A 16,698-nucleotide genomic window follows, 5' to 3' on the forward strand; every position below is an offset into this window, starting at 1 on the left:
CTCTAGTTCTAGAAGAACTAGAACTGCAGTAGCTGAGATGGTTAGGACTATAGTTTTTAGAGAAGTCAAAATCTCTCTCCAAAACCTTGTCAAATCTCCACTAGGATTGTTAATATGGATAATATAGCTTTAGGGCTAAACCAGAAAAGAGAGGGGATCCTATTCTCAGGACTTTTAGGCTTCAACTGATCAGTTGTTGGTACTGGTAGCTTGTAGGAATGGTAGGCTCCTCCACAATGGTTGTTGCTCTCAGTGTTAATTATAGATGCTAGGCTAAAACAGGACCAATGGTCTAAATAGTCTACAGATTACTGCTGTTCCCAGCATTCTTAGGGTCAGGGAACTGGGATATCTCCTCGAATCAGGGAAGGAAAGGGGACTCAATTGTACAGGATAAATTTAATGATGGTCGTTTGACCTGCCCAATCATGCCACCTCCTATTTCTTCCCTAGGGTGGCTTACTGCCTCAGATAAGGAAGGTTGCCTGACCCATAGTTGGCCATTGATTGGTAAGTGATAATGATAGTGGTGGGAAGAGTGAGGTTCTTGTCTCCCCCCTTTCCCTGAATAATGACTATGAGGGATATGCTAAAAGCAGAGCCAAAAGTCTGGGGTGTTCTGCTATTCCCCAGGCTCCTTGCTCATGGAAGAGGGACTAGATTTCTTATGTTTAGAGAAGATCCAGAACCAGTGAGTGAAAACTGGAGAAAAGTCAATCTGAAATTTATAATAAATCTCTCCAAAGTATAATGGACTACCTGTGTAAATGATAGTTTCCCCCTTACTAGAGGTCTTCTCCTGGTAAAAGTATCATGACTACTTTGTGCGAATTTTATAGGGAGGGCTCCATTCAGGTAGAGATTAGTTATAACTAGAAAGCCTATGAGATCCTTTCTAATTCTGTGACTTATTGATCCACATGCTATCGTTTCTTACTCATTACAGAACAAAAAATGGTGATGCGAGCATTAGTTATATTTGCAGAGCAAATATGCTTCATATATGAAGCAAATATTGCACTGTTAAATACCATTTTCGTAACAAAAAAGTATACAAATATTATAATAAGTATGTAAAAAATTACATTTACATATAATTGAAATGAACAAAAATGATATTCAGACAGATCTTAAAGTATTTACATTAAAGTATAAATTTGAGATTTGTTGAGAAACATAGATCACCTCTCCTCCAAATATTAAATAATTATTAATCATTACTAATTCTGTTAGTACACTATTTCAATGGAATACAATTTCATTGTGTTTCAAAGCTCATGATATATATAACATCCAACTTCATTTGTAAGTAAGATGCACAGGTCCCATGGTGCTTAGGATACTGAGACAAAGCAGATTTAATACCTCTTTCTTAATGTCATTTACACTGATAAAATCACATCAGCTCCTGATGCCAGTTATTTTGGTAGCAAAAACATTCTTTTCTGAGTCTTCAATAGCTGTACCTATGGCACCTACAGGTGCAATTGCCCAGCTACATTCCCATCAAGGCTGTTTCTCAGGATAACGGCTAAGGATGCTAGGCTGAAAAGCATTGTTCTCCTGAACATCCTAGTGTTTAGCATACTGGACAATTTCCATCAGGGTGTAAGGGGAAATAGTGGCCAAAGTGGTAATAGTAGTTCAAACATATGCTACCTTCCTGTCTTTCTCTCAAAGTACCTTGCTGTTTCAAGTTAGTTTAGCTTGCCTATCCTCTCTCAGTAGCATTTAGTGAGGATGATTGGCCCTTTTTCCATAAAAGTTGACTCCAGAGAACAAAGCTTCTTAAACTATGGGTTGTAACCCCACATGGAATCATATAACTGAATGTGGGAGTTGTTAAAAAAAATTGGCAATAGTAAATGGCACCAAATATTCCAAGATTTAGCACATCCATCTCATTAGTATGGAAATTTTCTTTTGTCTTAAAATGGTAAAATTATATCCACACCAAAGAGTTGTTTTAAAACAAATTTATGATGTTATCATTGAAGCTTGGATTTGTATTCCTATTTTATTTACTTGTATACCCGAGGTCATATAAAAATTTGGGGGGAGGCAAATAGGGATCATGTGTGGGTAAAGTTAAGAAGCCCTGCTGTAGAAGATGTTTGGTTAGCCTGGACCAGTGACCCAGATGATACTACCATTGTCAAGGCTTTTGTGCCCATCTGCCTGTATCTAACTGAGCTGGTTTTCTTTTAAGGAAGCTCGAAGACAGTCAGGATTTGGTTGGTCTGGTGATTTAGGGGCAAAATAAGCCAAGCTTATGGGACTTGATGTTCTTGAAATTTAACAGAATTTTTACCCTGATTCTTTCTCACACAGCACAAGGCTGCCTTGGTGAATATAAGAGCAGAAGAAAGAATTATCTTTTTGATCTTTTAATTTATTTTTATTGTATTTTAGAGCCTACTAGCATTTTATTGCATTCTAATCCTGAGTCTGAATCACTAGCTAGGCCTGAGTTAGGTGAGACCTGAATATTTAGTGTTAATTAGTAAAATTGTATTGTAATGACTTCATGGTTAATTTTAGTTGAAATTGGGGAAGGACCATGTAGAAGAAAGAAAGAGAGACTTAGATGACTGTATGGCCAGATCCAGGAGTCTGACACCCTATGACTATAACACTTTTAGTTACATATGGAGCGCCCTCTCAATGAAATAAGGATTATTGATATTGTAAGATTAAGATTAGATCAATGAGTACTTAAGGATCTTTGTAGGGAGAATAGTATTACAAAATCCATTATCCATGATTCTTTTCAGAAAAGTTAAGGTACCAATATAAGGAAAATAAAAACAAGTTATCTTTAATGCAATCAGCAATTAGAGATCGATATGAATGTGTGTTTGGTTTTTAGGGATCATATTCAAAGGCAGAAGGAGGCTTATGGATTTAAGAAGTACACAGGTGAAAAGAGCAATATTGTTGGAGACAAGGACCTGTGACAGGCTATAAGAAGAAATTTGATCTATACTTCAGAGACCTTATTGAAGAATCTCTTGAATCTTAATAAGATTAGGAGTATAAGAAAAGAAAATAGGAGTAACTGTAGCAATGAGAATTTGGAACTGGAATTGGCAAGAAAAAAGAAAAAATAACTACATGAAAGAGAATACTAATTGACGAGTCAACATACCAGAGTTTCTGGGATGCAAAAGAAAAAATATAATCATAAAAAATACATTAAGAGAAAAAGAAAACTGTTTAAAATGTAAAAGTTGACACATGAACAAATCCATGGCAACTAGGATAAAAAAAAATATAAATCAGGGATAAGGAGTAGAATCCTTGCAAGGAATATCTATAATATATCATGACTTCAAAAGACTAATGATGAAGAATGCTTTCTACATTTTGGTGGAGATCTGATGAACTAGAAGTGAATAATGAGACATACATCTTGAGACATGCCAATGTGCTGATTTATTTTTCTTGATTATACACTGTTCAAAGAATTATTAGTCTAGCATTCTGGAAAACAATTTGCAATTGCGCTAGAAAAGTGATTAAATTTTTCATATTCATCTGCCTAGAGAAGCCACAAAAGGTAATACAATCCAAGGTTGCCCAAAAAAATTTTAAATGACTTCTTGTCTACTAAAATATTCATGACAACATTTCTTTTGTGGTAGCAAAAAATGAAAATGAAAACAAACTGCTTATTCAACTGAGTTGGTAGAATAGCTGGATAAACTGCAATATATGAAACGTCACAAAATATTATTATGGCATGAAACAACTATGAAGAATTCAGATAAACATGGGAAAACTTATCTGAACTGATACAGTATAAAACAGAAGGATAACTATATTTAAAATGATTAAAATAATATATTAAACAAACATTAAAGCAAAACTTAATGCTGAATAATTGTCATGGCTAGAGATTAAGGAAGTGTACCTTCTTCTTTTCAACAGAAAGGTAAAGGGATTACAGGCACACAATGTTATACACATTGCCAGGCCCAGTCACTGTGTCAGTTGGTTTTTCTAAATAAATGTTCTTGTCACTAGGAAAAGTCTTGGGTAGAAATAAGGGAAAGACAGGGTTATCATCATCTGCATCTCTTCTTTGGAGAGATGCAAACCTAAAAGCTGCCAGTTCAGGGACAGCAACTGATTCTTAAGTCTGGCACCAAGAAAGAATTTGGAAGGAATAGGAGAAGAGGCTGCTTCTCCTTTCTGGGCATAGAGTGCACATTGTCTGGTATCCAAGGAAAGTTCATTATAAATAAAGCTCATTATGTCTTAATAAGTAAAATTGATTATATTTTTATTGTTAGAATAAAATTTGAACTGGAGGTTTCCTAGAGACAGCATATGCAAGAAGCTGACAAATGTAGATGAGAAGCAAGCCAAATTATATATATATATATATATATATATATATATATATATATATATATAAAACTTTTTTTCTTCAAATCTATCTTAAAATTTCTTCAGTAATTTGCATAGTTAGCAATAATATCATAATTATTGTTTTAATAGCAAGAAACCAAAATCAAGAGTTGTTATCTCTTCTGCTAGTGTTAAACAGGTTGTTGGGAAGCAGGTGCAACATGCTCAGATAAAGGCAATCTCCACATGGAAAAGACTGAGGAGCCCATTTCCCAAAAGGCACAACAGAGGATAATGGAAGGGATTGGTTCCCAGTACAAAAAATACTTGGACATTTTGTAACTAGTTCCAATCACTAACCATGTAGTGAAAAGAATCCTTTTTGATTAGCTGTTGAGCCAGCATTTAAATGTGTCTAATAACTAATCACAATCATTTCTTCCTGACTGTATTCTCATGAGGAGGAAAGGAATAAGCTCTTGCTAGGGAAAGAAGTCTTAGATCCTTGGCTCCATGTCAGAAATTCAGAGTAATGCTACTTGCTACTATATTAAGATTTCTACTTCAAATCTTTTTACAGTGTAAAAAATGGCAATGAATAGACTTCCATCATAAAAGTAATTCATTTGAAATGTGAGGTGTGCAAATTTAGAGACAGGCCCACTCCAAATGTTTTCAAAGAAGAAATTCAAGATATCTAAAGTCATATGAAAAAAGGTTCTGTGTCACAATAAGAAAAAGGCACATTAAAACAATTCTGAGGTGGTTACTACTTCACAGATATCTGATTGACTAACATGACAAAAAAGAAAATGATAAATGTTGGAGATGATGTGGGAAAACTGGCACACTAATGCATTGTTGGTGAACTTGTGAATTGATCCAATCATTTTAGAGAGCAAGTTGGAGCTATGCCCAAAAGACCATAATACACTGCATACCCTTTTATCTAGCAATAGCATTTCTAGGTTTGTATTCCAAAGAGATAAAACAAAAAGAGAAAAGAACCTATTTGTACAAAAATATTTATAACAGTTATTTTTATAGTGGCTAAAAACTGGAAATTGAGAAATTGATTGCCCATAAACTGAGGAATGACTAAAAAAGTTGTATATGATTGTAATGGAATATATAATTGTGCTTTGAGAAATGATAAGTATGATGATTTCAGAAAAGTCTGGAAAGATTTACATGAACTGATACTAAGTGAAGTGAGCACAACCATGAGAACATTATATATAGTAATAGCAACATTGCACAATGATCAAATGTAATGATTTGACTATTTTCAATAATGCAATGATCCAAGACAATCCCAAAGAACTTAGCATGAAAAATGCTGTCTGCTTCCAGACAAAAAACTGATGTTTTCTGAATACAGACTGAAGCATATTATTTTTCACTTTTCTTCCTTCCTTCCTTCCTTTCTTTCTTCCATTCTTTTTTTTGGGGGTTCAAGTGTTCTTGCAGAAAACGATTAACATGGAAATGTCTAACATGATTTCATATATATAACCTATATTAGATTACTTACATCTCAGGGAGGGAAGAGGAAAGGAAGGGAAAGACAGAATTTGAAACTCAAAACAAAAAAAATGTTTTAGAAAATTTTGCATGTAATTGAGTGAAAAAATAAAATATTTTTAAAAATCACGAACTAAAACTACATTCAAGCTATTCAACTGCTTGTTTAGTATACTACCTGGTATTATTTTAACACTGTAGTGTTAGCATAGATGGCAAAGCATGATGCAGATTATGTCAAACTGAAGTAGGTTGTGGTCCCTTTAGGAAACTGCATTTGTAATTCCTTTCAGATTGATTTGTGATTCTTTTTTGATTCCCAACCCCTACTGACAGACCCATTATCAATCCAGGAAGCTAAGGCCTTTGATTCACAAATCCTGGTCAAAAGCATCCCTTTGAATTCCAATAGGAGATAAGGCTTGTCCCAGCCCCCACTGGATCTGAGCCAACTTGGGACTCTACCCACAGGCCCCTTTTAGCTAAATCTCTCATTATAAAAAGAGCCAAATTAAAATTCTCTCTTTGCAGAGGTTCCAAACATGCTAGCTATACCATGCTTGGCATCCCAAAGATCCTCTGTCTACTAGAATACTCTTTCCAGTGTCATATTTTCTTTATCTCACCTATTTCCTTAACCAGACTCTAACCTTTAACCTGACTTCCAATCCCCATAATAAACCTCTTTTATCAATCTAGGTTTTTGGGTCTGTAAATTCCTTAACAGAGAACCTATGCTTTCACCGAGACCCAAGAGGTTACAGGGGAGACAAACCCCTCCAATTTGATCCCTGAACCCTGAACCAGTCACTAAACCTCATTTAAAAACCTGACCACCAGAAACCCTAATTTCATTTGGGTACTCCAAATCTAAATCTCATCAGAACTAATCATTATTACAGAGCTTCTATTACACAATTATGAACAGAACAAATAGCCCCAACCAAACCATACTACAAAGTCCACCAAAGGTTATAAGTTAAGGCTAGACCAAAGACTCTATGTAGATCAGAGTAACTCTATCATGTTTTCTGAAGAAAAAAAAAAACAACAGCTTAAAGATCATTGCCTCCTTGGTGGTATATATTAGGAAGCTATTTGTATTTTTTTTTAAATTTCAAGCACAGCATATTCATATTCTTAAAAAAAACTTCCTGTTTATAAGAAACAAAAAATACAAATAAAGTAAAATATGTGAGAAGACAGGTACATAAATGCATTCTTGGTGGTGAAATATCAGTAGGTCCAACTTTTCTGGAAAATCCTATGATTTGGGGCAGCTAGGTGGTGCAGTGGATAGAGCAGAGTTCAAATCTAGTCTCAGACACTTAACACTTCTTCCTAGCTGTGTGACCCTGGGCAAGTCACTTAACCCCAGCCTCAGAGGAATTAAAAAAAAAAAAAAATCCTATGATTTTCCAGAATTACACTAGGAAAGTAATTAACTCATTCCTATCCTATAATCCTACAATGATCCTACTATGTATATACCCCAAGAACACAAAAATTATATTATTGTAATAGTAAAATAGCTGGATCAATGGATATACACAATTTAGAAATTTTTGAGTCATAGTTCCAAACTGCTTTCTAGAATGGCTGGACTAAAATCATAGCTCCATTAATAGTACATTAAAGTGCCTATCTTCCAACAACCCCTCCAACATTTGATATTTTCTTCTTTCATCAACTTTGGCAGTCTACTGTGTGAGGTGTTCCACCTCTTCAGCTGAGAAATCTTGACATTGTCAAAGATTAGTCACTATTCTGATGTCTTTCAAAAATATTTTCTTTCTGTAGCCACATGGTTATTGTAAGATTATTTTTAAAACTTCTATTTTTGCTTTACTTTCTATTAGTTCATCCAAGTCTAAGTTCTCCAAATTCTTAATATTCAGTGTTTCTTATAAGAATATTCCATGATATTCAAATATTATAATTCAATCATTCTGCATTTAATGGATACCTATTTTGCTTCTAGTTCTTTCCTATCACATAGATTGCTGCTAGTATTATTTTTATAATATATGACTTTTTTTCTCTTTTTATGCTTCTTGGGATACATATCTAGTAGAAGCATTATAGGGGCACAGGATAGGATCAAGTCAAATTGAGGGAAGAAGGAGAAGGATGGAGAGGCGTAGACTAATATAGCAAAGTCTTCATGAGCAACTACTTTTCTCAATCTTAGGGCAGGATAAGCAATACTCCTCATGCCCCCAAGATGGCAAAAACATCTCGGTGAGCAATCTCTCCTGTCCTATTATCAAGTAGGACTCTCAGAGTAAGCACAGACTAGTGAGCCAGTACATGCAGTGGTTGACCTTACTGCAAACCAAGTGGAAAAGGCAGGACCTATCCTGGTAACTGACCTAAGACCAGATATATATGATCATCCCCTGCAAGTGCTGAGTGACTATGATTACCCACCCCACTCCTGGGTGACTGGAGTTGGAGACAACTGTTTTATGCTACTTAAGTAAAATTCCTAATATTTCCTCCTTCTGGTTCACAAGCAAAAAGAGGCTTTATCCTAGAAGGTGGAAGCAAGATTTTTGGGGGAGCTTTTCCTACAGGGGCTGCTATACCTGAAATAACTATGCTTCTACTAATTAAACTGTTTTTGTTTTTTTGCTACAATATGAGGTCTAAATGAATTTTAGTGTTTAGATTTAAAGAAAAGTAGATTTTTCAAGCACTTAGCACAGAATTTTACTTAATATTTATTAACTGACAGTGATGGAGCAAATGAACTAATTAAAGAAGGCAGAATCTTAGCATAATAAAGGTGGCAAGTACCCTCAATTAGAATTGTAAACTGTCTAATTACATTTTTTTTGTGATGTATGTGCCTAGTTGCCTTGGTAAGATATGTAAGTGGTTCTTCTGGGTTCAAAATTGTGTATTCATGTTTGCCGCAGAGCCTAGACAGAACAAATAATTAAAGGGAGAGCAAGGCAGGTAAGTGCTCTATAGTTCAAATCAACCTAACATTCCATCCTTTTTTAGTCATGTCTGACTTTTTGTCACCCCCTTGGGGTTTTCTTAGCAAAGATAATTACAAAACTTAGAAAACTGTAACATGCATACCAAGTATTTTTGTAATGAATTTTTAGGAGCACATTAGTTGATCCCTGCTGCCATTGGCATTGAAAACACTCTGTTTCTGTCTCTATGTGAGTATGTGTATGTGTCTCTGCTTCTCTCTCTTTCCCCCTCTCTCTGTGTCTTTTTCTCTCCCTCTCTATTTCTCTCTCTCTCTGTCTCTCTTTCTCCATCTCTCTCTTTCTCTTTCTCTGTCTCTGTCTGTCTCTCTCCTCCCTCCCCTCTTTCTCTCTGTTTTGTTGTGCCACAGGTTCCCTTTAATTATCCTGACTTGGTTTCCCTAATTGTCCTGACTCATTTTCCCTAAATTGTAACTTTTTTTACTTAAGTAACATAAATCAGTTGTCTCCAACTCCACTCACCCAGGAGTGGGGTGGGTAATTGTTTTGCCTAAATTCTTCTGCTCCATCCTGCAAAACCACCCCTCCCTCTTAATCATCAGAATATTTAATAAGGATAAAAGATCTTATATTTTAGAATATCAGAATGCTTCTCCCCATCCCAATCTATCAGAATATCAGATACCATTTTATCAAGATGCATCTCCAATGCCTTTAGCACTCTGACTCCGCCCTTGCTTCGGCTACCCCCTGTGTCTGAGCCACCTGTATATATGTCATTGAGAACTCACATTATTCGGTGGATTCTTGGAGACAATAGTCTTATTCAGCCCTGGGACCAAACCATGGATCCATATGGTCCCAGCAAATTTCTCCCTTTCAAATAAAATATTAAATAAGCTCTAATTTCTATCTTGCCTCAGTTTCTCCAGCATTACAATTTCTCTCTCCTTTGTTTCTGTCTCTCTCTCTCCCCTCCCTCTCTCTTTCTCTCTGTTTCTCTGTCTCTGTCTCTCTGTCTCACTGTTATTTTCCATGACACCTCTGGTTTTTGTGCTCTTCATCTGGACCATCACCAGTTGTCTTGACATATCTTGCCACTGAACTCCTATGAAAACTCTGGAGGAGAGTGTGAGACTGGAGTCTGAATAGTGCCTTTCCTCACTTAAATCCAATTCACTTGCAAGTCAAGGCATCATCCTTCCGAAATCATTGGTCCTCTTCAAGAACAAAGGATGAACAATAAGAATGATGGCAATAATAACAACCACCTAAAACTAGCTTATATATAATATCTGAGACTAGCAATTTTTTTCCTGGCCCTGGCAATTGGTATTTTTCATGTGTTTCATTTATCTCAAAAGAAATTACAGTACAATTCTATTTCCAGCTATGGATTGCAGACTTTGTGTGAGACTCCCTATTGACACAATTGGTCAGGTACACTTTGGAATTTTCTCATCAACCTGCCTCTTAGTCACTATTCAGATACTCTAGGAACTTCAGTATCCCCCTTGTAACCACAAAGCATCATGAGACAAAGTATGAATAATTTTACTTTCAGGTAAGTGGAATTATACAGAGTACTATGCACTCTAATCCACTGAAAGTAAAGGTAGCCATTAGCAATCAACTCTTCCCCTCAAAAGAATTTTGAATAGTCTCAGTGACTTTCATCAGATAGGACTCTACACCTCAGTAAAGTGGGAATTTGTTTATATTAGTTCTCTCCTCCACCAATCCAAGTATTTCTGGAAGTTTGGGTGTTCCACTAATCTCAGCAGCTTTCATAAATCATTGTTCCCTATAACTGCCACTCTGTCATTTGCCACAACTTCCTGTACCTGCAGCTCTCTCCCCAATTACATTTCATCTTGAATTCCTGGTGAGCTTCAAGCAAGTGGTGATTGGTGGCAATACTTGCTAATTCTGAAGTTCTGAAACTCAGAACTTCTCAGCCTCTGGTTGACTAAATGATCTTAGCTATTTCCAAGTAAAAAGTACTCAAAAAACATTTGAGAAAAGCATTCAGGTTGTGATGAGTTTTTTTTAAAAGCACCTCCATTACTCTAAAATTTTCTTTTGTACATTAGTCCCCATTGCTCTAGGACTGACATATAATAAGTAGCTCTCACAGGCTACATGCATTTTCTCCTCTTGTACCTCATAAGCATATTTCTCTCCAAATATATATATATATATATATATATGATGGCTTTCTACAATTTGTATCCTCTCCCCCCCAATTCCTGGACAATGGTCTCCTACCCTGTCAGCACTTCCCATTAAATATCAAGGAACAATCTATTCTCTTCCCAATTGTCTCTCTATCTCCTATTTTTCCCCTGAAACAGCTAGACCAGTTTTTATACTACCTGAGCCAGCTTCCTGATACAACTAGTAAAAAGAGGAGGGATGTAGCCAGCAGCTCCCAGCATCATTTGCCAGGGAAAGAGGGATTTGTGATTCCTATAACTGGATTAAATCTTCAGTTTTATTCAAATTCTTATTTCTAAATTTCATGTTGATTTTCATAGCTGATTTAATATATCACAGAATATAGAATGCTGAAGGCTTCATTTTCCTTTTCTTTACATTAACATTTGAAAACTTGAAATATAAAGACTTACAAAATCTTCCTCCAACTCTTTGAGCTGCTGATCTATCTCTTTGAGCCGATTTTTTTCTATCCGGTGTTCTTTGGTGCTTTGAAGTATTTTATCCCCTGGAGTCACTTTCACTTGTGTATTGTCTTTAAGAGCAGTTTCCTGGAAAAAATAAAATTGATTATATATTAAAGAAGGAAGCATATTACCATATACTATTCTAAAGCAAGAAAAAAAAAAAAAAAAACCTCCCACCATTTTTCTCTATGATAAGCTTCATTTTTTTGGTCAGAAACCTTGAGGGTCTTCCCCTCCAAGATTTAGATTTTTCTTGACTAGGAGAGAGAGACCATTTTCTGCCTCAATTTATAACTAGCCTTAATCACTAAATGGGTATACGCTCAATCAAACTGAGACCTGATAGAAGATCTTAATTTTAAAAAGCCAAGGTTTCCCCCACTGCATTTAAGGCCATCTCCAATCATTCTAATCTTTTTCTGACCATTGGAACCAGATGGCTCTGGATGAGAAAGTGAGGCCGATAAGCTAACACAAGTTTTCCCCCTAAAATACACTTGCATGTCATGACGTCACCTTTCTGATGTGATGGTCATCTTCAAGAATGCAAGACAAACCACTATCACCACCTCATACCCTCCAACAATAAATTTTTCTTCATTTTCAAATCCCTATTTGCAACCTCTCAAAATTTTCCCTTTTCAGAAACAAATTATCAGACAGATCAACAGAATCAATATAAATAAATACTATTTATTGCCCTCATTATCATTAACAAACTGAAATCTTCAAATTATTTTCCCAAAAATGATGTTATTTAATAGTGCTAACTTAGGAATTTCAAGAGATAGTTTAACTTTTCTAGTCATTCAATCAACAAAACTTATTAAACACTATCTGCATGATATTATTAATCATGAACAAAGGCTAAGCTTAAAGGAGACTTCTTACTGAATAAGATTTTACAACATAAAATGTGTATTATAAGCAACATTAAATGAACACAGAAATAAAATATCACACACAAACTTGTCTTATGTTTTGTAATTTTTTAGAATCATTTTTTTTCCTCTGACTTGGGTTTCAAATTATGACTTAGTAGTGTTAATATATGATTTAATGCAAAAAAAATTGGCCCGTAAAATATAAATCAACTAATATTTTCAAAAAGTCTAAGAGACTACTCTTATCAACAAGCGTTTACTAAGCACCTATAGCTAGGCACTATATTAGGTGTTAGTTATGGAGAAAAATATATAGAAAAAAATGAAACAGTTCCCATCCAAAAGAGTTTATATCCTAACATGAGAAACATGTCCACATAGCGATGTAATGAGATTGCATAGAACTGTCTGGCTTTCTTGGGGCCAACTATATGAGCTATCTTGGTATTGAAGACTCAAGAACTCTGGGATGATAGAACTATTATTCCCTTATTGGCTTCGAAGTAGAAAAGCTGCTAACTCAATGGTTCTTTGAAAGGGCGTGATATGCCCTCACACTCTCTTTTTTCCCAGCTGCAGAGTATATATATCAAGACATGTAGTAGACCCCTAGAAGATGGAGTAGCTTCCCCATGGTTTTAACTCCCAAGTAGCAGCTAGTGCACTGGCTGTGAGGAAGGTTGGATGAGGGAGGAGAAGAGGGAGAATGTGCCTCTGGATACTTTTGCCTAATATCTATGCCTAATTGTAAATCACTTGGCTAATTACTTATTAAATATTCAAGCATTTGAATATCTGAAATAAATAATTCAAGTAATTGTCTTTCATGATTATGCCGATTGTAAGGTGGCAGACTCTGTGGGAGAATACCAAGATACAGAAGAAAGGGATATGTGTGTAGATTTAGGATATAGATGTAGATTTAGTAGAGTTTATTTCTCCCTTCTTTCAGTGAGAGTTGTCACAATTTTCCCTTACTGGTCAGTATAAGAAAAAGAAGAATAATTAATTATAGTATAAGTCATAACAAGAATAATTAAAATATTATTTTTAATGATAACAAGATTGCAGAGAATTCAGTATACAGATACAGTGAAACAAATAAAATAGCCAAAGTAATACAATAATGACTATCAACATTAACTATCTAACATCAAGTCTCCTTGCATTTTAATAACCCACTCCCAAGGTCCATTTAATTAGCAAGTTTCATCTTGAATCCCAAATATTCCATGTCTGATCTCTGGAAATATCTTCTCTTAGACATCTGGAATAGGTCTTATTCTCAGGGCAGCTATGCAGGAGACTCCTCCTTAGCAGATGTGCTTCACTGTTTCCAAAGAACTTCTTAAGACTCCATAGATGTTCCTGCTAAAATCTTTTACAAAACAGATCTCAATTCAATTAGTACTTCTCCAATAACCATTTCATGTGGTGAACACCAGCTTAAACCTTATGGTTCGGATTTTATTAATAACAGAACTATAATAAGAACCAGAAAATTTGTTTTTATATAGCCCATTAGAACCATTTACACTTGACATACAGGACTATCTGATCTCATTGCTTTCTCAAAATTTTCCACTCCAGTTAATTCCAAATTTTTAAGAAAATAAAATGCTATTAAAGATTCAATCTTATATATGAAAACCTGGATAACAATACTTTGCAGGTAGATGCTTTTCAATCCTAGATTCAATAATTACACAAATGAATTTACTCACTAGAAGCTAATTTTACTCAAATTTTAAAAAGATCTGAGATGGGATTTACAGATACACTTAATTCCTAAATTTGTACAGAAAATACGAACATATAAAATGAATTGTTTTAGTAAAATTGTTCAATTGTTAACCATTATTTCAATGGAATCATATTAAGCAAAAATTACTCTATACTGTATACTAAAATGACTAGCTGCAATGAAATTCTATTCTTTAAAATGAAACAGAAGTAGTTTTTTACTTTAACTTCACAAACTATCAAGATTCAGACGTTTATTTCACAAGCTTTTTTATCCTTATTCAATTATTCCTATAGTATTCTGAAAGAAATATTTCAGGGACTTAATCTTATACATGACTATGAAAGTAATAGTGGGAAGATGATGAGCTTAAGCATTCATATAGTTATAGTTGTTTGGGAAATGAAATGACTACATATTCAGATTGAATTTTTTACTAATCACTTGCCCTGATTATAGAAATTTGTCAGAAAAAGAAAAAGCAGGGATATTATTATAACAGTATCAAAACTCATCCTCCCTCTTTTCTTGGCCTATGTCTAAGGGTACAGATTAACAACACATACATTCCAGGATAAAGCTTCTTCATCAATTCTGCTTGATTTCAGATAAGAAAGTGGAATAAGATAAGTGGAATTGACAACTTATCATGCAGTATAATTCTACTTCATAGACAGACTCAGGATGAACCAGGTGGGAGACATTCCTGTACAAAAGGAAGTAACACACTGGGGAAACTGAATCAAGAGTCAAGCAAAGATTCAGCCACACCAAAATTTTCCAGAATACAAATACAAGATTTTCTATTACAATTCAGGATCACACTCCCTCTGAGTATCTTATGGTATTTCTTTCAAATGGTATATTACTGGCAATAATCCATCAAATAAATAGAATTCAGAACTCAGTCCCCCAGATAGTTTTTGCCTTTTACAGCAAATTTCACTAATCAATGACCTAGGACTGGATACAATTATATCACTCTCATGATGTTGCAAGAAGCTAGGACTCTCATAAAAAATTCACTTAATATGCTTCACTTCTTTCTTCTTCTCAAGTTTAAATTCATCCTGGTATGAAAACCAATTATTAGAAATCACTTCTATATCATTTACATTTACAGAGACAGAGACAGAGACAAAGAGAGATTTCCAAAATTCTCAGTAATTTAAGCCATTGTTTAGCAATCTCCCTAACTCAAATAAGCCTCTCACACAGATGATGATCTTGCTCAAATAGATGATTTAAAGAAACCTGAAAACTTTACAAATAATAAGTCACCTATAAGGGTCTTTTTATCTTTTTTGCATAGTAATTACCTATTTCTTTCCATTTTTTTCCCATTTTTTTAACCGTCACAAAATTTCATCACTCAGTTGTACCTAACTGGCATGATTTTTCCCAAGCAATTACAGCTCTTCTATCAATTCTTAAGAACACTTGGGCTTACTCCTTCTACTCTCTTAAATTAGTTTCTCTTTTGTATAAAGAAAGTAAGAGAATTCTTAAAATTCGAATTGAATATAATCTATTATAAAAATAGATAAAAGTCATACAACTTTACGGCAAGATTTCTAATTTCAAGATACACAACAGTTTAAAAAGTTATTTTTAAACTGATCAATATTTAACTTTAATTTGTAAAACTGCCTAAGTATTTAACTTATTGTTCCAATCAAACAAATCATCTTTTTGTTGTTTCCTGATGTACACAAACATTTTCTCTTTTCCATGAACAAGGAAGAATTTACTAATACGCAGTTAGTTTCTAGGTTCCAGTTCCATTTTTTTTTTCCTCTGAAACTTCACTGACACTCACTTCTCTCTCCCATCAGCCCAAACCTGACTTCTTTATTATCAGTGAGATGATCTTCATATTGTAGCTGTAAAACAATAAATCCCTCATGCTAGAATTGTTCTTAATCTCCTCAAAACAAAGTCTAAATAATAGTAACTCAACACTTGCTAGAATATTTCAGCATTTATAAAAATATTCAAACCACAATTCAGGGATTCATTGTAAAAATAAGTTGAATTTGTGGGTATGCCCACAATCTTTACCTGGAATTTACTTTCTTAATGTAAGCTGATTTATATACTTTCCTATTTTAGCTGGGTGTAAAGCTAGTTCTTCCACCTCTGAAATTTTGCTGCTCTCAGGTTTAAGTATTACAGAATCTTATATAATATCATCAACAGAGACAAAGCAAACTTATAAATCATGTTCAAATTTTTTTTTCAAATATCAAAAAATGAAGAAGTTTCTGAAACCATTACTATAACTTTAATGAACTAAAATTACTTACCAAAATAATTAGCAGCTTTCAGAAACTCTTTAACAGCTGAATTTATAACCTAATAGTATCTGAATTACAGGAGAAGTATTTTGATTTTTTTTCCTAAGCAGTGTTGGTGTTATCAAGTTTCACCATATAAGCATACAATTAATTTTATATTAATAGTACTAAGAAACAGATAAGATTATACTGATTTATATTCACTACTGGTATGATTAAGTTTGTTCAAATTATGTTGGATTAAATTATTATAAACCACTGCTATCA

The 16,698-nt window shown here is 34.4% G+C and overlaps 1 protein-coding gene across 14 annotated transcripts in view; it reads right to left on the bottom strand.

The window, feature by feature from the left end:
- The window catches only part of FSIP1 (fibrous sheath interacting protein 1), a 252,791-nt gene that overhangs the window by 162,071 nt on the left and 74,022 nt on the right, over positions 1-16,698 (bottom strand). For all 14 annotated transcript variants that reach the window (XM_074289248.1, XM_074289250.1, XM_074289244.1 and 11 more), the window contains one exon: positions 11,453-11,590. In XM_074289248.1, the coding sequence (XP_074145349.1) occupies positions 11,453-11,590 (138 nt within the window). The remainder of the gene's footprint in view (positions 1-11,452; positions 11,591-16,698) is intronic.

The sequence above is a fragment of the Sminthopsis crassicaudata genome, chromosome 2, assembly GCF_048593235.1.
Source record: "Sminthopsis crassicaudata isolate SCR6 chromosome 2, ASM4859323v1, whole genome shotgun sequence".
Classification (NCBI taxonomy): Eukaryota; Metazoa; Chordata; class Mammalia; order Dasyuromorphia; family Dasyuridae; genus Sminthopsis; species Sminthopsis crassicaudata.